Genomic DNA, 26,082 nt, shown 5'->3' with positions numbered 1-26,082 from the left:
AACCAAACTATAGACATAAAGAACAGCGAAACTTTAGGCGCCGTTCAGGCGATAAAATACAGAACTAGAAACAGAAGCTACCAGTAGTAGTTGTCGTAGTAGTAGTCGTGATAGTATAAAGAGAAGAAGAAGAAGAAGAGCAACCAACCAAAATATACAATAAATAAATGCAAAAGTAGCAAAATGAAAGAACATACATAAAAATATATGCTAGAGATACCATTTTTGTTGTTGTTGTTGTTGGTATCTAGGGATAGATATACTCATCTATATAGATATATGTATGTATATATAGCTTTGGCGGCGACAAAAGACAGACAAACAGACAGACAGAGACATAAAAAAGAAATATAAATTGCGTAGCGTTGACCTTCATTTCTGGCCAAGTAATTTTTCATAAACAATTTACGCGTTTCACAGGGGGTGACACAGCACCCACAACCCCCCCTTCACCATTCCACCTTTTAACAGCAACACCCAACCCCCCAAACCACACACACACACACTCAACAGAAAACTATGTATCAAAAAGCAACAAAAAACCGAAAAAAAAATGAATATTGGGGGCCATCTTGTTCGCATTTTGTTCTTGTTCGTTATGTGGCAGCTGCTGAGTATGTTATGCTTAATTATTCATCATGTTCGTGATAATACTTAATATTCGGCAACCAGAAATGATCAACTTGACTTGGAGACTCACCATTATTCCTATCGCCAGGACATGTTTTGCAGCATTTGCCAGGCAATGAGATGGGATCATCACATTTAGCTGGCGGACATTCGTTTTTAATATTGCGACACTGTACACGGGCAACGATTCGTCGCTTTTTGGGCATCTGGAGAGAGACAGAGAGAAGAGAGAGAGAGAGTGAGAACAAATAATTATAAGTACATAAGATACGAATAGATGATAATGTTTAAATCAGGTATTGAATATATTCATTTCCATTTCAAAGTGACAAAAAGGATCCCAACCCATATGGAAGATATAAGCTTATAGTAATCTGAACAAAAAATCTCAAGAAATTGAGCTATATAGAAGACCTAAGTTCTATTGGAATAGTTTCAGAAAACTACGAGAAAGAAAACATTTTTACTCAGACAGACGAACAATTGTTTGTAATTCCCAACTAGTTATGGGAACAGAGATTTGTGTAGAGAGAGATGGAAAGATGAATATCTACTTAAAAATGATTTGGATTTGGCTTTTCCATTTGAATACCCTTAATATACATATGTTTCAATATGTCTATATACATATATGTATATATGTATATATCTCTCATACATCTGTCAGATTTCACGAAAATCCATTATGCTATTTTATTTATTTATTTTGTTAGCCACAAAAATTAATTAGCGCCGCCATTTGGCATAAAAAATAAGAAACTGCAATTTGGTTTTAAATTGTTTCAGAATTCTTAGATTTTCCCCTTCACACACACGCACACACACACACACACACACACACACATCAATAGATATTTATATATAGTAGATAAATATATAAATATAGACATTTATATGTATTTATTTATATATCTCTTTCTCTCTCACTCCTCTGTGTGTGTGTGTGTGTGTGTGTTTGCTTTTTATTTTTATTAATTCGCCGCCTGGCCACTTTTTTTTTTATTTTTATTTATTTATTTTTTTTTTTTTTTGATGTTCTCAAAGTTTTGCATGTTTTAAATAATTTTATGAGTTGATATAAATTTAAATTAATTAATCGAAAACTGACTTTTATGCAAGCGACATTAAAAAATTAATAATAATAATAAAAATTATGAAATGAAGTCAGCTAAAAAGAGAGAGAGAGAGAGAAAGGCACTTAAAGGCCTAATTAAATGGCCAATTCAGTTTCAAATTGGTCAAAATACATTCGTTTTTTTTCTATATACATATATATATATATATATGTCTATATATATGTGTGTGTGTGTGTGTGTTTCTTTCATTTTTGAGGGGGGTTTTTGAACTGTCTGGTTGATGGCAGACTAACAATAACAACAACAACAACAACAACATGAGAAAAGTCTTTATGGCATTAATTAATATTTCAGCTTATATATACACTGATTTATCAGGAATTTGTATATATATACTCCACTGCTTATCGAGGACAACAAAAAAAAAAAATTGAATTGAAATTTCTCCTCTTGCATTTTGGCAATGCAAATTCTTTTCGATTTTGCGTAATTCGATGAAACAAACTACAACAACAACAACAACACACAATTGTCGATTTGGCAAGGCTGCCGCCTGTCAACTAACTAACCCCCCGCCCACTAACCCATCTAACCCTTACTTCCTCAACATCATAATCAAGCAAAAAAAAAAAAAAAAAAAAAAAAAAAAACAAGGCAGAGCCTTAAAATCAATATTAATCATGCGTAGAAATGCCATAAATTATGCTCATCTAAGTTGGAAAGATATATATATATATGTATATATAAACATATGTATGTGTGTGTGTGTGTATTTGGGTGCGTTGCGTACATACAAAATTATTTTCGCATCGCATTTTTTTTTTTTTTTTTTTTTTTTTGCAGCATTTTTGGCAAGACGTTTGGCTTGTAGCAAATGTCGACGGTCATTAGTCAATTGGTTGGTTGCCGGCCCCGCCCATTTTAGACTTAATTTGTTTCTCATGCTGGTTTTTGTTGTTTTTGTTGTTGTTGATCATATTCATGTTTATAGCTTAGCAAAGTGCTTTATTAGTTGCCATCTTGATGGGTATATTAAGCTCATTCAGACCAAACTCTTTGATCTATTTGAAAACGACTGCAAAACTTGGTAAATTGTGTCGACTTTTGTTATACCATGTAACCACTTCAAGTTATCTTTCTAACTTGGCTTTTTAGTCAACAAAATCTTGGCTATTTATCATTTGATTTTTATGAAATTTCTACAACTAATAGATTTTGATGAGTCCAATTTGGGTATCAATTTTGAAAAAACTATCTATGAGTCTACGTTAACAAAGTAGTTTGATACAAAGTTTGATGGCTCTAAGTCTATATACATAGTCTAGCATAGTCTTTGAGTTTTAGAACTAATCGAGGCTTTGTTGGGTATCTTTTAGTCGTTGATGACGCTGTCGAAATGTTTAAATTTGGCAAACGATAAAATAATAATAAAATAAAGTGCATAAAATCAACTTGCAGACAAATGTTTGAACTAGTTTGTCCACAATTTGTATAGCATAATCTGAATCAAGATTGTTTCCTTTTTCTTCTGTTGTTGTGAATGATAAATTCGGATGATTTGTCTAACAATTAGATGAAAAATTTTGTAGTCATTGACTTACCGCAACACATTCACATTTGATGCAATACATGACACCAAATGGAGGACCAAGATCCGCATACCATGTCGAGCCCAATTCGCGTAAAACTTTACCAAATTGACATTCCGTAACTGCAAAAAAAAAAAAAAAAAAAAAAATATACGGAAAATTAAGTAAAGACAAAATAATAATTTAGTTAGTTGATGAAAAGTTGTCTAAGCTATATATTGTAGTTGTTATTGCATTGTTTTTTCCTTAATTGCTATACTAGCTAATATATATTGGCTTTGTCAGGCCACTGGCGCCAGTGTTGTAGTTGTTGTTGTTGCATTTTGTTTGTTTGGTTTGTAATTTTAATGATATATACTTAAAAACCATAAACTAAATGGGCAAACGCCCACAACAATAACAACCAAGCACCAAAAATCAAAAACTAATACCAATTTAGGGGAGGGAAGAAAATAATAGAGGGCCCAAAACAACTTTAATCAAGCCGAAGTTTTTATACCCTTGCATATATTTTGATGAAATTTTGTAGACTTATTCAGAAGTCTCTTGGGCTATTGGGTCTGAAATTTGAGAGGTATTGCTTGGAAAACAAAAAAGTTATAAAGCCAATAATAAGACAATCAAGGCTCAAGAATATTTAAGATTGTCGTATATACCCTTTTTGAGAAGATGCAAAGATGCAAAGATATTGCATTTCCTACTCAGTAATATTTTGTTGTTTTCGGGTGGGTAGAGGATCATGATGAACATGGTTTCTCTCTCTCTCTCTCTCTCTCTGTCTTGTGTTTGCTGTCGTTTTTGCAATTCTCATTCGTTTTGCAATCTTAGATCGTTTTGCCAACTTGTGGCGCCAGTTTGTACGTTTTTTTTTTTTTTTTGTTTTTTTTGAGAGGCGTTGAGCGCTTCCGGCAGCGTTTTCAATTACAAATGCAAAAAGGCAACAACAGCAAACGACGACGACGACGACAACGACGACGATGGCAGCAACATTGAAGAAGCAGCAGCATCGGCAGCAGCAGCAACAACTCTCGATGGGGCGCTGCTGCTTGGCGCCAACAAGTGTCAAATTTGTGGGGTAAATAGAGAAGAGAGGTAAAGAGAAAGGGGTAAAGGGAGAGGCAGCAGCAGCATCCAATTTTGAGTTAGTCTCAATTTCATTAGCAACATTTTGCCTTTTTGTTAATTGGATAAGCGCGCGCGCGCGCCTCTCGTCCGCTCTCGGACTTGGCCAAGTTTCATTTTGGTTGTTTTTTTGGTCGACAAGCGGCTCTCGTGGTATGCAAATCAAAGTGGCAACGCGTTAAATTATTAATATATTTTAATTACCAAACAAGACGATACAAACACACACACACACACACACACATTCAATAGAATCAAAAATTATGCTAAAACTTTTGGCGCCAGTCATAAAAACAAAATAAATGTAAAGCTCAGCAGCAACAAAAAATATCAAAAACCAAAAATGGGAATATACATACATACATACATGTGTGTGTGTGTCTGTGTATTTTTAAATCTAATATAAAAATCAACTCATAAAATACAAATTAGAGGCTCATTGTTATATAAGGTAAAACGAAACGTAATAAAAACTAATAAAAGTAGATCAAAAAGAGAGGAAGTGAGTAAGCGAGAGAGAGATAAAGAGAGAGAGAGAAACATTTGAATTTCAAGGAATAAATCTTTTATCTTCTCATTTAACTTGAATTTGTCGCTCATTTAACACCTGTTGAAGACCCACAGGTGGTGATCGGTGGCTGAGTGGCTGAATGGGTGGGTGGGTGGTTGGATGGGTGGTGCTATGCTTTAATATAAAAGAGGCTGAAGGCTAGAAGGCAGACGACAATTATTTGCTATTACTGTTGTTGTTGTTGTTGTTGCTGCTGCTGTTTGAGCTGACCGCTCTGGCGTATACGTGATAAGTGGCGCTAACGATTCGCTGCTACGTTTATCAAGTGGCATTGTTGTTGTTGTTGCTGCTCTTGTCATTGGCGCCAGTTTTATTTGCGTGCGAAAACAAAATCACAAAAAATCAGAAACAACAACAACAAAGTAAAATAAAATTGTACAATACAATCAACTAAAAGAAAGAGAAACAAAAAAAAAAATAAATGAATATATATGTATATACTCATAAGGCGATAATCCAAGCCATGACCGATAATGGGCTATGCGTTTGCAAAATTTTTGTGAGTGAGGTTGGTGATTGGGGGGGGGGCGGAAGGGCGGGGTAGTAAAGTATACCAAATGCATCCGATATAGAGAAAACTGAAAAATTTGCATCTCTGTTTTTAGGTCTAGACAATTTTGATTTATGGTCCTGAACTGCCTGAGAATAGGAATTTAACAATTTACTTGTTGTTGTTGTTGTTGTTGTTCCAGTTTGCAATTATTATTATTAGTATTTGAATGTTTATTTTGATTTTTCAAATTCATTGATTCATTCCAATTGCAATGAATAATTTCTTGACAAGCAAAACGTGTGCATTTAAGTGAAAAGAAAAGCTTAACAAACTCACACATACACACACACACACACACACATACATACATACATGTATGTTTGTATATGAACATATGAAATATCTATATAGAATTTATATAGGAGAATTTGTACAATTTGGTTGCTGATATTTTTAACTTTAATTTAAGACGAAATGTCTAGAAATAAATTTTGGGTGTGCTTTATTTTTATTTGTATTTTTTTGTTTTTTTTTGGCTTTCGTTTTGCAGTGCATTGACTCACGCAGAGAGAGAGAGAGAGAGAGGGGAGAGAAAGAGAAAGAGCATAGGCATTAGGTAGAAAACCAAAGGTGATGGGGGTAGCGGTGGTGGGGGTGTGTTCAATGGTTGGCCACAAATTATTCCCAAGTTTCAAGTCAAATTTCGAAGGCTTATTGTTTCGGAACTAGCTGTTAATTTCACATGGAACTAGTTCCATTGAGTTGAATAATTGATTTTAAGATTTCTTAAACTGTTTTCTTAAGCATTTTGTTAACTAGAATTCTTCTCCTTAACCTTTTGGTAATCAAAATTATGTTTTTCCTCAGCTTTTGAGTCAAATTTTGAGGGGAAGACCATGTGGAACTAGTTCATAATCCTCAATAGAACTAGTTTCTAAATATTTGGGGTCAAATTTGGGTCTAGTAAACTTAATTAACTAGTAACCATGCTAGTTTACTTAAACTTTAATTAACTAATTTGCTAAGTTGGAACACTTGGACTCACAGGGGCAAAGTGTGGGCCATAATCCCTCTTAAATGGGCTAACAAAATTTCATTCTCTTATCTCTTGTTTTTTTTTTTTGCCTACAATGTGCTAATTAGACACTCAACAACTGCAGCAACAACAACAACAAGAAAGGTTGACGCCAAACACCAACGACACGTGGATACCCAAGTTGCCTTTGGTCTTTCTCTATGGTCATTTGTTATTGCCGCTAAGAACAGGAACAGCAACAACAACAACAACAACAACAAAAGTATCTTATGGCTGGCAAATTTGTGATTGTTGCCAAATGCGTTAACGGTTCGCATTCGCATTCGCCTGTTGCCTGTTGCCACTGCTGTCATTGTTGCTGCTGCTGCCGCTGACTCACATGACGCAGAAAGCAACGCAGACGACGACGACGACGACGACGACGCAGACGACGGCGGCAACTTGGCGCAACGATTTTACCCCCAATTTCTTTCTTATTTCGCTTTTCATTTTCTTTGGCTGCCTTTGAAAATGTTGGCCGTTGACGATTTTTCTTATTTGTGTGTTGCGTACGCGCTTTTAATTGAGTTAAAAGATCAGATCAGGTCCATATATACTATGGGCATATATGTCTACATATATACATATATGTATGTATGTATGTATGTATGTGTGTGTGAGGGATATATAGAGCAGCAACCGAAATACGTTTATCTTTTCGCATTTCTCTCGTCTTTTGGCTTGTGTCTCCTTGTTTAATGTTTTATTTTTGTGTGTTTTTATTTCATCTTGTTTTTTGTATTTTAATTGCTGCAAAAATAATTAGCGCAAAAGTTAAAGCTCAACATTGAAATTCATAAAAATTCAGAACGAAATGGAAACTTGTAAAAAAATATAATACGAATATATCTATAAAGTACAAGGTATCAAAGGGTGCGGTGTGGTGGGGTGAGGTGAGGGTCGGAGAGATGGTTATACAAATTGAGGTGATTTGTTGTTGTTGTTGTTGTGGGTGTAACCACAACTGGGTGACTTTTTTTTTTTTTTTTTTTTGTTCTTTCTATTTTTAATTTTTATGATTATGTTTATTGTTTAGCTGCCCTTGTTGCTGTTGTTGTTGTTGTTTTTTATTTGCTTTTTGGTTAAATTTGACAGCTACGAGTGTTGAACTGTCAATCAGTCAGTATATCGGTTAATCAATCAATCAATCAATCAAGCCAAACGATGAATGAACTGAACTGAACTGAACCAAATCGATCTACACACCCATAAAAAACCCTTTGAGTTTTTTTGGGTGTGTGGAGGGGGGGGCATACAATAAAGAAGAAACAGCGAGAGAGAGAGAGAGAGAGAGAGAGTCAAGTGAATTGGTGGGGAGGGGTCAGCCGTAGTAGGATAAGGCTATCAAGGTGAACATCAAGATAATTAATGAAAGTTAAAGATCATAAAAAAAAAACGAAAATGAAACTCACATTTTGTGACCCGTTGAGAAAAGAACTTGTTCAATGAACTAGTTCCCAAAGCTAAACTCAAATTGAACTAATGAAATGGAACTAGCTTTAATCAGCAAATGAACTAGTTCAATATTTTGCTAAGCGAATTTCAACACAAAAGCCCTCGAAAACGATTTTCAATGACAATTTGAAAAAGAATGAAGTAGAAGAAGAGTAGAAAGAGTAGAGGAAGAGTAAAAGAAGAGTAGAGGAAGAGTAGAAGAAGAGTAGATAAAGAGTAGAAGAATAGTAGAGAAGAGTAGAAGAATAGTAAAAGAAGGTTAGAAGAAGAGTAGAAGAATAGTAGAAGAATAGTAGAAGAAGAGTAGAAAAAGACTAGAAGAAGAATGCTTAAACTTTGTTTGAAGTTAATTTTTTAACAATTTTTTTTTCTAACTTTTTCTTCTAACTTTTCTTTCTTCTTTCTTTCTTCTTTTTTGCACTTTAATTTAAATATATTTTTGAAGTAATTGTAAAATGTTCACCAAAAAAAAAAAAAAAAAAAACTCTTCAACTTTTTCTTTTTGTTGGTTTTGAGAAGCAATTAAATTATTTAAGTGCAATGCAAACAAATAAAAAAATAAAATGAAAGAGCACCTAACTTTATTTTCCTAACACCCGAAAAACAACAGCAACAAAAACAAAAACTCTAGGCCAAGTTTTCTATGGTGTTGTTGTTGTTGCTCAATGCACTTTTTGGGGACATGGCAGAGTATAATGAAGATTTCTAATGACTGATTAACGTGAGGCACAGCAACAACAACAACAACAACAACAAGTTGTCCGGGCGTTGGGCGTTGATAATTTATGACAGCTGGATTGGAAACGACCAAACGGACAGACAGACAGACAGACAGACAGACAAGTGACTTCGTCGGCTTGGCCACAAAGCAAATAAAAAGGCAAACCATCGCGATGGACATACAAATGTAAACAGAGAAACCAAATACAACCGATGCCAAGATGCCGCTTCTGATTAACTCAAACTCAAAACTGCAACGCCTCCAACGAACCACCAGCAAAAGCACCACCAACAGCAGCAGTAGTTGTTGTTGTTGTTGTTGTTGTAGGCAACACCAATAATGCTAGAAAGAAAGAAAAGTTCAAAAGTAGAAAAGCCGCAAGTCAAACACACACACAGAGAGAGAGAGAGAGACAGGGAGAGTGAAAGGGAGGGAGACAAAAGATACAAATCGAAAATTTCTTTCGTTGTGCGCTTATGAATGGCAAAATGAAATCTAAACATAGCAAAAATTTTCCATCTTCAAACATTTTTGTTTTCGAGTGTATCAAAAAATTGTAATTATTTTTTTTTTTTTTTTTTTTTTTTGGCTATTTTGGAATAGGCCGCAATATATATACATATATATGTATATATATATATATGTATATATGTATGTACATCGAAGTCATCGTAAACATTTTCAATGACTATTTTTATTTTTGGTTTTAGTTTTGCATTTTTGGTTTTATTTTTGCTCCCCATTTACAAACCAAATCACGCGACTCAGCGACTAACTGACTGACTGTGTGTCGTTGGGTGTGCCAGTGTGTATCGGTGTGTGTCGGTGTGTGTCGGTGTGTGTTTGCCCCGCCACAGATGTCGGCAAAAGTTCAGCAGGCAAGACACTACCAGAAAAAGCAGCAGCAGCAGCAGCAGACTACAAAAACAATTGTAAATACGTTGGCGGTTTGCTGGCTAATTTTAAATGCGCTGATAAGTTGCACAAATATGCTGAGGATGTACATATACATACAACACATACATATATACAATTTTTTGTGCTTTTCTTTTGCTTTTACTTTGTGTTTGTTTTTTGGCCGTTGGGGAGGGGGGGACAGCAATCAAGTCAATCGCGTCATATGCAGCACGCGATTTCAATTCAGCCAAAAGAACTCAAAACTGAAGGCCAATTACAAAAAAAAAAAAAAAAAGAGAACTGAACAAACTTTATCAATTTGGCCAAGAAAAGAATAAGAAAGACCAACAAATTGATGGTTAACAATAAACTTTAAACATATTTTCTTAATAAATGTTTCCTTTTTTTGAAATGAAAAATTATGAAAATGCTTTAAAAATGCTTTTCAGACTTGAATGGAAAACTTTTCTTTTGAAAACTTGCAATTTTTTTTAAGAAGTTCTCAAATTCATTTGAGAATTCAATTAAAAATGGATTCTATTTTCAAAAAAAAAACTTTTAAAACATAAAAATTTTTAAATTAAAAACGAGTTTTAGCATTTTTTTTTTAAAGGATTGCAAGAAGAAGTGTTTTTTTTTTAATTTTAATTATTTTTCTTTAGATTTTAAACATTTGAGATATGATATATGAAAATTTATAGTAAAAATTTTCATGTGTTAAGAAAAAAAAAAAAATTTCAAATTAAAAAAAAAAACATTTTTCGTTCAATCTTATAAAAAAAAATGCTTAAAATGTGTTTTAAGCATTTTTTTTATAAGATTGAACGAAAAATGTTTTTTTTTTAATTTGAAATTTTTTTTTTCTTAACACATGAAAATTTTTAATTATAAACACATTTTAGGCATTTTTTTTATATAAGGTTGCAAGAAAAATGTTTTTTTTTTTTTTAAATTTGAAAATGTTTCTTTAGTTTTTAAACATTTGAGAAATGACATATGAAAATTTATGATTAGAAACACATTTTAAGCATTTTTTTTTATAGGATTGAAAGAAAAATGTTTTTTTTTTTTAGATTTTTAACAAATGAAACAAGTTTCTTAAACAAATTTCTCTTAAAATATTGAAAACTTTTCTTGTAAGCAAAATTTTGATTGAAGGGAAATGAATTGAAAACTTTTAAAGCAATATTTTTGAATTTGAAATGTTTTCTAATTAAAGATTTTTTGTGTTTTGATATTTTTTGCTCAATATTTTGAGATTTGCGTATAAAATTTGTAAAAAAAAAACTGAAAGTCAAGTTAAGGAAACGACTTTTTCTAGAAATTGTTTGAAATTTCTAAAAGAATGACAAAATGAAGAAGAGATATCGTTAGATATATGTATGTGGTAGCCATATGTCGGCATATTCTTAAGCCATATCGGAGATGTACAATTTAGATGATGCGTAGAAATTAAATTTTCACATGCATCTGCAGATGAGTTGTTTGGCTTGGTTAATGCTGATTGCATTCCCTAGATAATTAGAATGCGTAGAAAGAATGCTAATGCTGATGATGATGATGATGATGTTGCCGGCATGTGCTAATGAAAGGCCCAGACCAGAGATGGAGATGGCGCCCCAATAAACTGTTATTAGCTGCCAAATTGCACAGACAGACAGACAGAGAGAGAGCGAAAAAAAAAACCAAACAAAACTAGACAGATGAAGTTATATCGGAACGGAAACGGTTAACAACTGACAAAAACCTACGAATTCTATATAATAATCTGTTGAGGATATGGGGCGGTCATCATTTGGAGTGGTGTAGTGGGGGGGGGGGTTTAGATTACTTATATCGAACAGTAGGTTTAATGCCTACACACACACACACACACACACACAGAGAGAGAGACCAACTTTATTTGGTGTTTATTTTGTTTTTTCTGAGGGTGGGCGAAGAAGTTTTTCGTTTTTCGTTGCAATTTGACACCTTGTGGGCATTAAGTGCTTCCTCTGCCTACTCAAAAAAAAAAAAAAAAACCCCGAGACAAGAAACCCAAAATAAGAAAAACCAAAAAAAAAAAAAGAGGCCTTAAGCCGAAGCGAAGAGCCCATTGCACATGATGATGGTTGGCGACGCCTCGTCTCCAAACCAAAAAAGGCTGGAAAGAAAAAAGAAGGAAAAAGAAAAAAAAAAATCATGTTGCAATGGCAACAAATTGGTTGCATTTCGTTCGTTTGCCTCTCGTTTTGGGGAGGCTGTCGCGACGACGGCGCAAAGAAACAAACAAAAAAAACCAAAGCCTACAATTGGGGGGTTCAAGACGACTATTTGAATACCCTGCACGACAATTTTGGGGCAAAATCAAATGAGATTTCTCAAACATTTGGAGAGGGTATACAAATGTATGGGAATACACACACACACACATATGTACATATGTATGTATATTGCCGTCTGACAGACGTTAACGTATTTTCGTTTCATGATACGAAAATATGCTTTGCCCGCCGCCGGCTCGTTTGCTGCTTTACGTAGGCACATCTTGATTTTTGTTTTTTTTTTTTTTTTGTTGTTGTCTGTTTTTTGTTTTTTTACACGCATTCATTAAAAATAAGTTAACAACTTTTTAACACCTAACTGGGCGGCAGACAGTTGTATAAATGAATTATGCTGACGCATAGCGGGGGCGCAGAGATGCCTAGAGATAGACAGAGGGACAGAGAGAGGGAGAGAGAGAGAGAGAGCTAGTCAACTTTAGCTTGTTAATCAGTTAAATTAAATGCGAAATGAACAAAACGAATTGGTTGTTGGTTGTTGGTAGTTTGTAGTTGGCCGCAAAAGCAAAAGAAGAAAACCTACGTTAACTAAGTGGGTGGGGTTGGTTAGGGGGGGAACGGTTAGGGGGTAGCTGACTTCATTCATTCATCATCAAGAACATTCATTTTCAGAATGAATTGAATTTGTTTTGAAAGATTTTTAAATAGTTAAAGTAACTAAGTAAGTACTATAAAATTTCAGCTGGCATTGTAAGACGAGAAACGGCTCAAAGTCGTTGGTAATAGGGAGAAGAAGAGGAAAAAACAGCAACAACAACAATAAACTAACCGCAAGATGTGTTTTTTTGTTTAACTAGTATTGCGATTAGAAATACATATACCCTACTAAGTAATCAATAACTGCGAGCAGAGAGATGGAGAGAGAGAGAGAGAATAGATAGCAAATTATGACAAAAGGATGTCAGGGAGAGAGAAAGAGAGAGGGAGATAATAACTATGGAAACAGGAAATGCAGCTAATCAAGCGTATGGGTTTAGAACAAATTTTGTTTGTTGTTGTAGGAAAACTAGTAAAATGGTTGCAACTGCCGTTGCCGTCGCCGTCGCCGCCGCCGCGTCTAGGCAGGTCAGACCTGACAAGGCCAGGCCAGGCCAATCGAGCCTTCGATCAGGTCAAGCGGAAGGGAATTCCCATTTTCCGGATTAGGGAAAACCCCCCGCACCAGCAAGAGGGATTAAGCTGGGTGCGAGCAGCACCCTCTTTGCGTGTGTGTGTGTGTGTTTTGCTACCTGCTTTTCTGCAGGGATCGAAGGGATGTGGGGGGGAAAAACCCATAATAGATTGCACCTAGACAACTGGGCGTATGCTTAACTTATGTAATAATAATGTTAAATGGAAATAAATACTTGAGCAAAGATATTGAATATCACTTACCGGCTGGTCTATTGGAACGTCGTCCCGTATCCGACTCCTCGAACATGAGTGGAGCATGACGGCGACCCAACACTGGTTGGCTGAAGCATGCAACAACAAGAAATATGGCCAAAATGAGCAGGTGACGAGGTTGGCAAAAGCATCTACCGGCTGTGATTGTTGTTGTTGTTGCTGCTGTTGTTGTTTTTCCCATTGGCGATGTGTTTCGGCTTTGTTTTTCTGTTTTGGCGGGGATGTTGTTGCTGTTGTTGGTGGTGTTGCAATTGCTGCTTTCGTTTGTCACTGTTGCATGTGTTTTCCAAATTTGCACTGTTCCCGAGGCCGTATTGGCCCAGTCGGCATTTTCGTTAGGCATATTTTCCCGTTTGTTATACATAATTTTCTTCAATTTCACCGAATTTTCTTCTTCTCTTATTTTCTCTTTTCGTTGCAACTTGATGCAAGTAAACGGAAAAGTAAAATAGGAACGTATTGACACACACACTTTTTCAAAACAAACAAAATAAAATTAAATAAAATAATATATATAAAAAAAAAACAAATTCAATTATATATTGAATTGATATAGATTTTGTTGTTGTTGTTGTTGTTGTTTTCTCTTTTATTTTTGCGTAGCGCGATCAACCGACGGTTTTTTTTTTTTGTTTTTTGTTTGTTTGTTGTATTTTGTTTGCAGATTAGATAACACACGCGACTTTTTTTTTTTTTTCTTTTCTGATTGTGTGTGTGTGTGCGTGTGTGTGTGCTTGTGGGAGTGGGTTTTGTGTGTGGGTTTCTTTCTATGATTTTTTGTTTTAGTTAAGTTTTTTAAATTTTTAAAAAAAAACCAACTAATTTTTGCACCTTTTTCACACTAAAAAAAAATAATTATTTTTCCTTTTTTCTTTTTGCACAAAAAACTCAAAAAAATTTGTAAGTAAAAAAGTTTTCCTTTTTTTTCTGCACTTTTCTCTAAACGATCGATCGAACGAACAAACGATCGATTTTTGAATTTGATTTTCTGTTTTTTTTTTCTCTCCTTTTGTTGTTGTTGTATTTTGTCGAACGAAACGTTGCTCAAAGTTGTGTTGTGTCGGCGAGTTTTTATCTACTAGATAGTTCACGGGGCGCACACGCCGTGTATATTGATGCGACGGCTGCTGCGCGTTCTACATATATATATGTATATACGAGAGAGGGAGAGAGAGAGCTACACTAATATGTGTTGGTGGTGTTCGGTGTTGTTGTCTCTCAACGAAGTGTGTCGGTGTGTGTTGTGCGGCTGCGAACGTTTCGGAAAATAATGTCCACACACGGTATCGGTCGGTTGAATAAATAAACTAAAGCCCAACAAGCGCTGACGGCAGGCAGGCAGCAGCAGAAGCAGTGGCAGAGGCAGAGCAGAGCAGGCAGCGACAGCGACTGCAGCAACAGTACCAATGCCGGCGTAAGAGAGTGAGAGAGAGACCTAGTGGGAGCGCATTTAGCAAGAGCAAGAGAGGGAGAGAGAGAGAGAGAGTGAGCAAGAGCGGGCCAAGACGTAAAGCAGGCAACAGGCAGGCCAAGCCAGGGCCAGACCAGGCCGGTATAGACAGACAGTCAGGCAGGCGACAGCAACAACAACAAAGAGAGCAACAAAGTTGTATGTTGCCTTTGCCTTCTTCGTGTGCTGCTGTTGCTGCTGCTGCTGTCGATCGGGCTTTTTGGGCAGCAGCAACATTGGCAGCAGCTTGCAATTTTCTTTTTGCTCTTGCTATTGTTTGCATTTTTTCGTCTTGGCTTGAAAACTTTGCGCATAATTCTTGCGCTAATACATGTGTGTGTGTGTGTCTATCTGTGTGTGTGTGTGCGAGCAAGTCGCGTGTCGCCGAAGATGCTTGCCCGATGACGAACGAGCGCTGCTTCCTAAGCATGCAAAGAGTTGAATGAGCGCACAGCAACATTGCGAAATGTTGTTGTTGTTGTTGTTGCCAGGGTGGGCGCATGCGTGGCCGCTGCTGACGCAGCTTCTGCATCTGCTGCTGCTGCTCCTTCTCTCGCAACATGTTGTTGCCATTGATAGCAACATGTTGCCAACCCAAAAGGTTGTGCAAAATATTTTTCCGTTTGCCTCCGATGCGTGGGCAATGGGCGTGAGCTGAGATGAGCCTCTGAGCACATCATTTATGACCTGCCGCTGCTGGACCAATCATCGACTGGCAACAAAGGGACCTTACAGATCCGCCATAGTCCCAGCCAAGACATATCTGAAAGGCGTTGAAAATCCACACAACCCTCGAAGCAATTTATAACAAAAATTTCTCATCTCTGATTTGATGATCATTTGCCCAACTAAAAGCTATAAAGTCATTAATGAGAATCGGGCCAAAAACTATTCCCTAAGGTGAATAGTGAATAGAATTTTTTTTAATTATAAATTGTTAATCATTCTACTTTCTTTTTATTATCATTTTTGGCAAAAATTGTCAAAATTTTACTTATTGTGTTTTCAATCCAAACTTGCAAAGAAATTTTCTATATATGACCGACGATTTTCGTCATTGTATCCGAAAGACTTACTAACCGGAGGTCCTTTCATATAAGTTTCTATTGGGACCAACCAATCACTCATCGAACTTTAGTCGCTAAAACCGGACGGACATTTTAACCAGATTCTACTGTATTTTGCTTAATAATCCAATTTCAAATTGATCAAAAGCATTAAAATGATATATCACTTTTGAGAATCTTTTAAAATTTGGCAAATGATAATTAAGATTATCCTTTTAGAAGATCTTAAGGACATGGGAGAAGTGAAATTATTAGAATATTTTTGAAAGATCCGAATTAAATAAATCATATCAAAGACAACCATCGGAAATCATGCGATTTTCGATTATGGCCCTTGGATTCTTTCGGAAAACTCTTAAACTCATTGACAAAGCTGACCGCTAGTGGCGCCAAAGTGTTAAGAATGGCACCGCTCCCCCTACCACCAACCATATCGTATAGAGTATTGGCATTGTTGGCTTGCTATGGTTTTTTTTTTTTTTTTTTGTATTTTTCTTCTTCTTCTGTTTGGTTTTTGTGTTTTTCATATTCTGGCTGGCGACAAATCCCTTTATGGCTGACGATATATCATCCAAAAGCCATAATACATACACACATAAATATGTTCTTTGGCTGCGTCCAGGGGCACGTGTGAGCGCAATTAAATATACAGAAAAAAAAAAAAACAAATACACACACACACACACACACACACATAGAGAGAGAAAATGAAAGAAAAAACCGCAAAAAAATGAATAAATGAAGCCAGCAACGAGAAATATATTAAGTATTAGTAATAAATAATGTGAGAAAATATGACAAAAATGAAACCAAAATAAATAAAAACAAAATCGAAAATCGGACTAACTTCGGTCAGGCCGAAGCTTGAATACCCTTGCTCTACTCTAGCGGGGGGCAATCGGGGAGGTGAAAGGGCGAATTGTTCTTGTTCAGATGTCAGAAGAAATTTCCCTCCCTCCCACTGAGTGCGGCTCTATGTATTTTGGCCTTAAATGTTTATTTCAATGAAAAACATTATGATAGAGTCATTCGATTTTTATGAAATTTGGCACAAACATTAAAAAGTGCTTGAAAGTGATATATATTAAATTTCAAAAGAATTGCTCAGAAATTAAGAAAGTTATTGATCCAAAACTTAATTGCAAGCTGTATGATTTTGGTAATTTGGCTGAATTCACGACATATCCTGACTGCAGTGTAGGAAAGGGTCTAGAAGAAGGTTCTTTGGGACTCTTTATTTTAAATTAATATACCCTCCTTGCAAAGGGTATCAAAAATAAGAAGTGGAAGAAGATGAGAAATTTAACAAAAAGAAAATTTTTATGTAGAATTGAAAATGGAATTTTGCAACAAGATTTTTTCATGTTATGTTGGCCATTTGGAGGGGGCGTTTGGTTAATTCATTTGTTTGCTTTCGATTTCGATTTCATTATCAAGTGGCTGACACATACAGACACACACACACACACACACACACACACACACACAGGCAGACATCGCGCGATATCGTTAACAATAATTTCTGTCACATTTCAAATAAAAATAAAACAAATTAAAATAGTTTTCTCTGCTCTTCTCACACACACACACACACATACACACACACACACAGTGAATATATATGATATAATATAGACCAAAATAGTCAGCAGCAACAACAACAAATACAACACAATTTGGCTTTTAACCGCATTTCCATTTCCATTTCTTTTTGTAAATTATTTATTTATTTATTTATTATGTTTGTCTTTGTTGTTGGGTTTTCTGTTTTGGTTTTGGTTTTTTTTTTTTTTTTTTGTTCTTTTCGTTTTTGTCAGCCTCATTTAATGCTCGACGTTTGTCTGCAATTTCAAATATTCCTATATAAATGTTTTGGCCTCATGGCCCCGCCAACAAAAGCCACCAAAGAAATTTTGTTTTGCCTCTGCCTCTGTCTCGGCCTCTCCCATTCTCTTTTAAATACATCTACATATAAAATATATATATACATATATCGAGAAAGAGAGAGATATGTACACATGTAGAACATAGAGATGTATGATATCTGTCTCCTGTCTATATGAAACGAACGATATGTTAAATGTCTGAAACATGCGTACAAAATGCCATTGCAAAGCAAAAAGCAATCAACAACACAATCAACGCAAAGCGACCACACAAAACCGAACAGATGAGACGAGAGTAAACCAAACCAGACCCATAACCATGACCATTCGACCAGAACATGGAATAGAATTGAAAAATCTCTATTAGAACAAATAAGGTTTCACCCACCATGCACCTATCCGCCCACCCCCCCCCAGCCGTTGCCCTTTTCAGACAAGTCAACATGATCAATTGGTTTCAACAAGTACAAAACCTAAAATCAATCAATTTTCCAAAAAGTAATCAATAAATGTCTTAGATACAGTTCGATTGAATAATATCAGTGACACAAATGAATTGAAAGTAATTAGATGCAATTATTTGGCAACAAACTTTTAATTTCAAGGTCAAATGGCCAAATAATTCTAGAGAGAAACTCTTGACTCATAAGGTCAATCTAATGGAACAAATCTAAGCAGAGTTGGTTGTTTAGAAACCATCAAGAGTTATCATTAACATTCCAAAACTCTCATATTCAAAGCCTAAACTAGTTGAGAATTACAACCAAGCAAAGTTTTGAACATTTCAGTCAAAGCTTCAATGCCTAAACTAGTTGAGAATTATAACCCAGCTAAGTTTGGAACATTTGAGGCAAAGCTTCAATATCTAAACTAGTTGAGAATTACAACCCAGCTAAGTTTGGCACATTTTAGGCAAAGTTTCAATATCTAAACTAGTTGAGAATTACAACCAAGCAACCAAGTGAAGAAAACTGTAGGCAAAGCTTACAACATTAAACTATTTGAGACAAATAAGTGAAGTCTAACAGCTTGAAGGCATTGACTAACCTAAATACTAAAACTAGCTGAGAATTATAAACAAAATGAGTTGAAAATTAGATAAATGAAGCCAATGGCCATAACAAAAACTAGTTGAGAATTACAATTAAGTAAAGTAAATTAAAACTAATTAAGAATTAAGTAAAGTGTATACAGATAAACCGAGTTAAGAGTCATTATATAACATTAGAGCTAAAACTAGTTAAGAATTACAAATTAGTGAAGTGAGAAATAGAAAAACAAAGCCAATGGTCATAACATTTTAACTAAAACTAATTAAGAACTAAAAGGAAATAAATTGTAACCTTTATTTGGTAAATATATCCCATAATTAGTTCTTAGAGGAAAAGAAACAGAGAGAGAGAGAGAGAGAGAGAGAGAGAGAAGAGAGAGAGAGACATAATAAAATATGATGTAATTCCTTGCTTTACCTGGTCATATGTGGGTTGTCTATTAACTAGCCAAGTTAGTCTGTAATCCGAGTAGAGAACTGGAGAACCAGAGAACCCCTTCATCGCTCAGACAGTAGTTAATAGACACAAGTGTTTGCCACAAACAGTGTGAACTTTACTGACACTGCCTCGTCTCTGTCCTCACCCACCTTTGCCTATTCCCAATCCGCTCATCAACTCGTCAAGGTGTCAAAATGCTGTTGGAGAAACCGCAAAACCAACTACAAAACAAAAAAGACGAGGAACTACGTAAATCAAGACGTTAGCTCATAAATTCGAATGACAATTGTTCTCCATTGAATCGAAGACTATAACACACTCTCTCTCTCTCTTTCTCAGTCTCTCTAACAGTGTGTGTGTGAATTATTTAATAGCTTGATTGACAGCTGTGAGTTGGCTGACTGACTGACTGACTGGCTGAATGTTCTGACTATAAGTATTTGATATAATCGTGATATCTAAACGAGAGGTCGTTCTCTCCCTCTCCCTCTCTCATTCTCTCTCTCTCTCGCTCGCCATTTTGCGGTAGGCCCCAAAATAAAAGTCAAACCATGCCAAATGCTGACGATCGTTCATTGAGTTTGGTCGTTGAAACGTTTGTAACTGTCAATCATAAATTAGATGCCAATCAAAGTGAATCACAACAACAGCAACAAATGATTTAAACGAAAGAGCAAGAGAGAGAGAGAAAGAGAGATAGAAAATAAAGATGTAGATGAGTAACCAAAGTGGACTCTAAGTTTGAGACTTTAAGATCAAGAGAGAGCAAAAATTCTAAGCTAGAGCAATAAAAATTAAAAACAAATTGCAAATGCAATTGGCTATTACATCATTTAATGGCGGCTAAAAGTTCATTTATTTGATTTATTTTACTAGCCAAGTAGATCTAAAAACGACTCTAATGATAGAGTGATTAGTTATGTAGTTAGTTAGTTAGGCAAACAGGATGTGTTGCTTTAGTCCTTAAGCAAATTCAAGTAGAATTTCGTGCGTCAAGACATGAAAAGTATATAACGTATACGACATGTGTTCTGTGAAGAGCGAACAAATTGTTTAAGTTTTATAGTGGGGTAAGGGGTTGGGTGGTGGGGGGTGGGAACACATTTAGATGTAGTTTTCAAATAGTCATCGCCTTGTATGAATATTTATTTATTTATTTTTATATATTTTTTCTCTCTTTTTACCAAACTGGCAACTGGCAACAACTGGCCAAAAGTCATTAACTGTTCGATCGATCTATCGAACGGTTTGGTCAACTAACCAAGCCACTGACTGACTGACTGCCTGACTGACTGACTGATCGATCGATCGATCGTATGGAGTTTGGCACTAGTCAACAGAAAAACGGCCAAACAGAAACTCATTTGTGGTTATGCCAAATCATGCAACTAAATGCGTTTGCACTTTGGAATGCTGGAATGTCTCTTCCCTCAATCACTCTCTCTGTCTCTCTGGCATCTCCTTCCCAAAGCAATTTAGTTGCCACGCCCCATTTTAGGTGGTGGCTCAACACTCCATACAAAATTGAATTGTAAATTGCGCTTGAGCCAATTTCATCACAATCGATCGTACGATCGATCGATCGATCGATCGATCGTTGGTTGCTTGGATTGATCTATTACCTCCCTTCCTTCAGCACCTTCTCACCTTCCGTCATCATCATCATTCCGTGTATTCCATATGTTTGATTGATTCCGAGTTAATTCTTTTTGGGTCGCCCTTTCCTCTTTTTGCTAAACATAGTAATAAAACAGGTAAAAATTACCTTTACAAAGTGGGCCAACCTTTTGGGTGGGTGTGGTCTAAATGCTAATCGGGAATTTACCATTGGATTGCATTGGCATTCCTTTTTTTATGGACCAATTACAGTGACAGGAATCTTAAGAATTTATGTGACTTTTTTGATTTGAATTGAAATTACTTTCAATTTCTTTTAATCTCTTTCATATTCCATTTATGCCTAGCTAAGAAAGAATCCTTTCCCTTTTTTCGTTTCCAACAAACACACACACACACCCAGACGCAATATATGTATGTGACACTCACATTTCGAAAAAACGCAAAAAAAAACAAAAGAAAAATTTGATCAAAGAAAATTCATCACACACATAAAAAAATGTTCGTTTCGTTTTCGTTCACAAATCTCCCCCCCTCACATAAAAAAAAAAAAACAATTTCAACAGCTATTTTCACAGGACGAAAGCATAAGGATACAAATTATAGTCTTTTTGCTGTTTCAACGGGGGGAGCAGAAAAATCGCGCGCGCGTTTCGTTTTCGTTTTCTTTTTTTTTTTTATTATTATTTTTTTTTTTTTTTTTTAGCGGCGGTTCGTTCGGTCGGCGCGATCTTGGACAAACTGAAGTTTACTTTAACACTGGCGACATGCCGGCACTTTTCAGTCAGTAGTAGCAGCGGCAGTAGCAGCGATGCCAGCAGAGCGATGCCCCACACACACCTCCCACCAATTTGCCGTATCTCTCTCTCTCTCTCTCTCTCTCTCTCTCCCTCGCTTGTCATAGAGAAATAATAGACACTAGACGAGACCGACCTCCAGCGAGTGTTGTCAACCCGACAAAACGTTTTGCAGACGAAAACATTTGAGTAAAAACTTTGAGCAAATGCCAAGAGATTTCTGAGAGAAACTATTACTAAGGTAGAACAGAAGCTTAATCTTATCAATGGTCACTTTTATTTGTTTGACATTTGTATTAGTTACTTGCAAACCTTTAGTGGTTAGACTGAGTTAGTTCAAATTTGATGACTCTCAGCAAAAGTCATTCAATTCAGTTAACAAATCGGTTGAAAAGGCCTTTCAAGTTAGCTGAATTTATATGCCTTACCTTGCCAACAATTAGACTAACTTGACTTTACTAAGTAACCAAACATTGCCTTGCCAACAAGCTTAATCCTAATAAGAAAACTAACATTACCATCGAGCATTACCTTGCCATATCTGACCCCAACAAAGGGGCAAAAGTTCCTTTTAAGACTAATTTTGTTCTAAACATATCCAAAATAACCAAACCTTAACGCGAATACGCTTGTTTTTGGTAAGAAATCTTACCTAGTTGGGTTAAACTAGAAAAAAAAAACCCTATTGTTAGCATAAGAAGCTTGTTTTTGGTAAGTAACCTGACCTTATGGAATGGTCTACTACCAAGTTTGAGTCTCACATGACCAACTAAACATAACAAGAAACCTAAGCTAAGCTGTTTTTGGTAAGAAGTTGAACCTTAACGTATGATCTACTACCAAGTTTGAGCCTAAAATGACCGACTAAACACAACAAGAGACCTAAGCTAAACCTTATCGAGAACCAAACCTTCCCTAATCTTAACAAAGAGCCTACGCTCTGGTCATAAGGCCTAATCTTATTAACCAAAAAGCCTAACAATGATGACCAAAAGGCCTAAAAGCAATGAAAATTCACCATGAGCCTTTAGAGCCTGGTCAAGAAACTTAAGTGATTCTCCATTTGTATGGGCTAAAAGCCTTGGCTTTTTTTTGGTTGGCTTTTTTAATGGCCAAATGCTCAGCGCCATTTTTGATACTGCCTTGGCGTTCTTTTGTTGTTGAGCTTTTATTTTATTTATTTAGTTTTGTTTTTTGTGTCAACATGCGCTGCTCACTGGATTTCTGGCTTTATTGTTGTAGCTTTTAGCTTTATGTTGGATTTTTAATTTCTTTTTGCGGTGGTTGGAGGGGGCTGGGGGGGGAGATGGGGTATATAGGGCAAAATGATCCATTGAGTTACCAATGAGAATCTCCAATGCAATCTTATTAGATCTCTATGGTTTTTCGATTGCTATAAAGTCCAAGGCCATAACAAATTTGGCATCAATTTTTAGAGGGTATCTGTTGGTCGTTGCTTTTCAATTTGATTAGTTGTTGTGTTATTGTTGTTGTTGTTGCTGCCTGCTAATGCTTATTTTATATTGTTGTCTTTTGGCCTGTTGCTGATATCTATTAACCTAATGCGCTGCCCGCGCTGCCGTGCCCAGTTTAGACCAGTCTCCGTTCCACCCCCTCGCCACCAGCATTTGCTGACTATTGAAGCGTGCGACTGACTAACTAACTGACTGACTGACTGACTGACTGACTGATTGCCCCTCCCTTGAAATTTGTAAGGCAAATAGAAATGAGTATTAAATGCAGCATGAGTACAGTAAACACTAACCTAGGACAGTTTGCCAGGCATTGACGTAAGCACAAAATTGTTTCGCTCCCCCCATCCCCTCCTCACCCTCCCACACTTAATCTTTCCTATATGTAATTTGAGCATGAATTGTGCGTAATAAATAATGCAAAAATATTTGAAATATTTTTACAAATATTTTACTAGTTATTTTTGTGTGTCTCTCTCTCTCTCTCTGTCTCTCTCTCTCTCTCTTTCTTTGGTCTATTATAAAATGCAACCATTTCTTTTAGTTTAAGGCTTACGTCATATGTACATAGACGAGATGATGATCCATCATCGTCATCATTATGGCCAAGGCGCGGGTGTTTAAAAATTCTCAACATTTTAGTCTCTTTTTTTGTTTTTGTTTTTATCTTAACACAAAAAGGCAGTCACTTAGTGTAAATGTTAGTCAAGTTGCTCAACTTGCTAAGACAGAGATAGAGATAGAGAGACAGAGAGGGTTATTCTATAAATAAATTGTTACTAAAGGTTTTCTCATGGAATGCGATGGGAAGTGGGGAAAAACTTTAATCTGGTTTCCCTTTCTATTCATATTCCGTCACGATCCATTGTTGTTGTTGTTGTTGTTGCTGTTGTTGCTGTCATCTACATAGTTTTGCCCTAAAATGATTTTGCATTGAACGTGATTTTCATAGAATATACTGAATACATAAGTCATATTTCAATTTTCAATGTAATTTTGGGGTCAATAGCTTGGATCAAACATATGACAAATAAATTCATTAGAAAAAGAAATTTTAAAATTATAAATGATTATAAACAATCTTACAAACACTTTGCACTTCTTTCAATTGTTGATCCAAAACTAGAAGAAACTTTTCAAAAAACTTTCTTAAGCACTTATGAGCAACAAATATTCTATTAAAAAATGGTTTAAGACCTAAAATTTCATTGAAAATTACTTTAACTTTTAATGACTTAATCAATAATTTAAGAAAAAAATATTACAAAATCTTTTAAAGACTTTAAAAACAACTTTAAGAAGCTGAAAAAAACAAATTACATGAAAATTTCCTTAAAATTTTGAATTAACTTAAGCAAAAAAACCATATTAAATAAAAACCAGAGGGCCGGGGCTAACGTCGACCACGTCAAAGTTTGTATACCCTTGCAACTTTTTTGGTAACTCTATCCTTACCTATTAGCCATCAATGTGGAAGAACGTTTTATCTAAAAAGGCTTATGCTTGCGAAAGAAAGGCCTACAATCATAGGAAATAACGAAGATATTGATCAAAGTCACTGTTTTCCACCGATCGTTCCTATGGGAGCTATATGATATAGTCACCTGATCTTGATCAAATTTGGCATAGTCGCTTATAGGCGTAGTAAACTCTCTAATATTAAGTTTCACGACAATAGCTCATCAAATAACGAAGGTATTGAGAAAGTCACTGTTCGTGACTTGGCCGTTTGTATGGGAGCTATATTATATAGTCACCCGATCTTGATCAAATTTGGCATAGTCGCTTATAGGCGTAGTAAACTCTCTAATATTAAGTTTCACGACAATAGCTCAGAAAATAACGAAGTTATTGAGAAAGTCACTGTTCGTGACTTTGGGGTTTGTATGGGAGCTATATGATATAGTGGTCCGATCCGGCTGAATCCGAGATATACAACGCCTGCAGTATATACAAGCCTACGTGCAAAATTTCAGCTCTGTAGCTCTTACGGTCTAGGAGGAGTTTGCGTTGATCCAGACGGACGGACGGACGGACGGACGGACGGACATGGCTAGTTGAACTCGTCTCGTCGTGCTGATCAAGAATATATATACTTTGTATGGTCGGAGATGCTTCGTTCTATGCGTTGCACACTTCTGACCAAAATTAATATACCCTTTTTGCAAGGGTATAAAAACCACTAACAAATAATTGAAAAAAAGAAAAGAAAAATAAAAAAAGTTAAACTAAATCTAAATTCTAAAGATTTTAGAGGGATGTAGAACTGAACTAAAGGGGTTTTTATTAACAAAAATCTATATTTTTATTAATTAAACAAAATAATTAACTAAACTACATACTTAATCTCAGTTCTTATTGATCATTTACAGTTCAATAAACTTTTTTTTTTTTGCACTAAAATTGTTAACTAACTTGAGTTTAGTTTACTTACTTAAACAAATTGTTAACATTTCGTTTTGTTTTTGTTTAATGAAATTTATTTGTTTGCCATATTTTTGCTATTTACCCGCCACTTAGCGCCAAATCAGCTGCTACTCTATATTCCATCGACCTCGAATATGAAGCTCTAGTGGACTAATTGCCTTGAAGTCGAATACTTAATACCCTTATAAAGACTTGACTTTAACAAAAAAAGTTTGGCTGGACTCTCTTCAATGGCTTATACTTCACCTTGAAATGTTGGAAAACTAAATGAAATGATGAAAAGGTGCAAAAGGTGAGTTTTGGATTGGAAATCATAAAAGAAAATCGAATTTTTTCATCACTTAAGCTGACTGTGATTATCAAATAGTTAAATACGAAATTTCATGCCAATAGCTCTTTAGCCAAGTTAGAATGATTGACTTAAACAGACAGGGGAATGGGATATTTATATAACCCTTTGAAAGGGTATTGAAAGAAATTCTCTATATTATAAATTAAATGGCACGTGCATTTGAATTTTTTTTCTTCTCTTTTTCTTAT

At 35.6% G+C, this 26,082-nt stretch overlaps 1 protein-coding gene across 7 annotated transcripts in view; it reads right to left on the bottom strand.

Moving 5' to 3' along the window:
• The window catches only part of sog (short gastrulation), a 29,743-nt gene extending 8,250 nt beyond the window's left edge, over nt 1–21,493 (bottom strand). For 2 of the 7 annotated variants that reach the window (XR_011033849.1, XM_068303240.1), the window contains exons 1-3: nt 13,325–14,728; nt 3,308–3,417; nt 701–836 (exon numbers count right to left, since the gene is read on the bottom strand). Coding sequence is in view for 6 of the 7 variants with exons in the window: in XM_068303240.1 (XP_068159341.1) it covers nt 701–836; nt 3,308–3,417; nt 13,325–13,700 (622 nt within the window). In the remaining variant the exon portion in view is untranslated. Of the gene's footprint in view, nt 1–700; nt 837–3,307; nt 3,418–13,324; nt 14,729–21,275 lie in introns of those variants that run through there. The other 5 variants (XM_068303241.1, XM_068303243.1, XM_068303244.1 and 2 more) reach the window with 5 other exon arrangements.
• Nucleotides 21,494–26,082: the final 4,589 nt, after the last annotated feature.

The sequence above is a fragment of the Drosophila tropicalis genome, unplaced genomic scaffold (genome assembly GCF_018151085.1).
Source record: "Drosophila tropicalis isolate 14030-0801.00 unplaced genomic scaffold, ASM1815108v1 contig_158, whole genome shotgun sequence".
Taxonomy (NCBI): domain Eukaryota; kingdom Metazoa; phylum Arthropoda; class Insecta; order Diptera; family Drosophilidae; genus Drosophila; species Drosophila tropicalis.
Note: the sequence above shows the minus strand (reverse complement) of the source record. Positions and strands in the feature narration are given on the sequence as shown.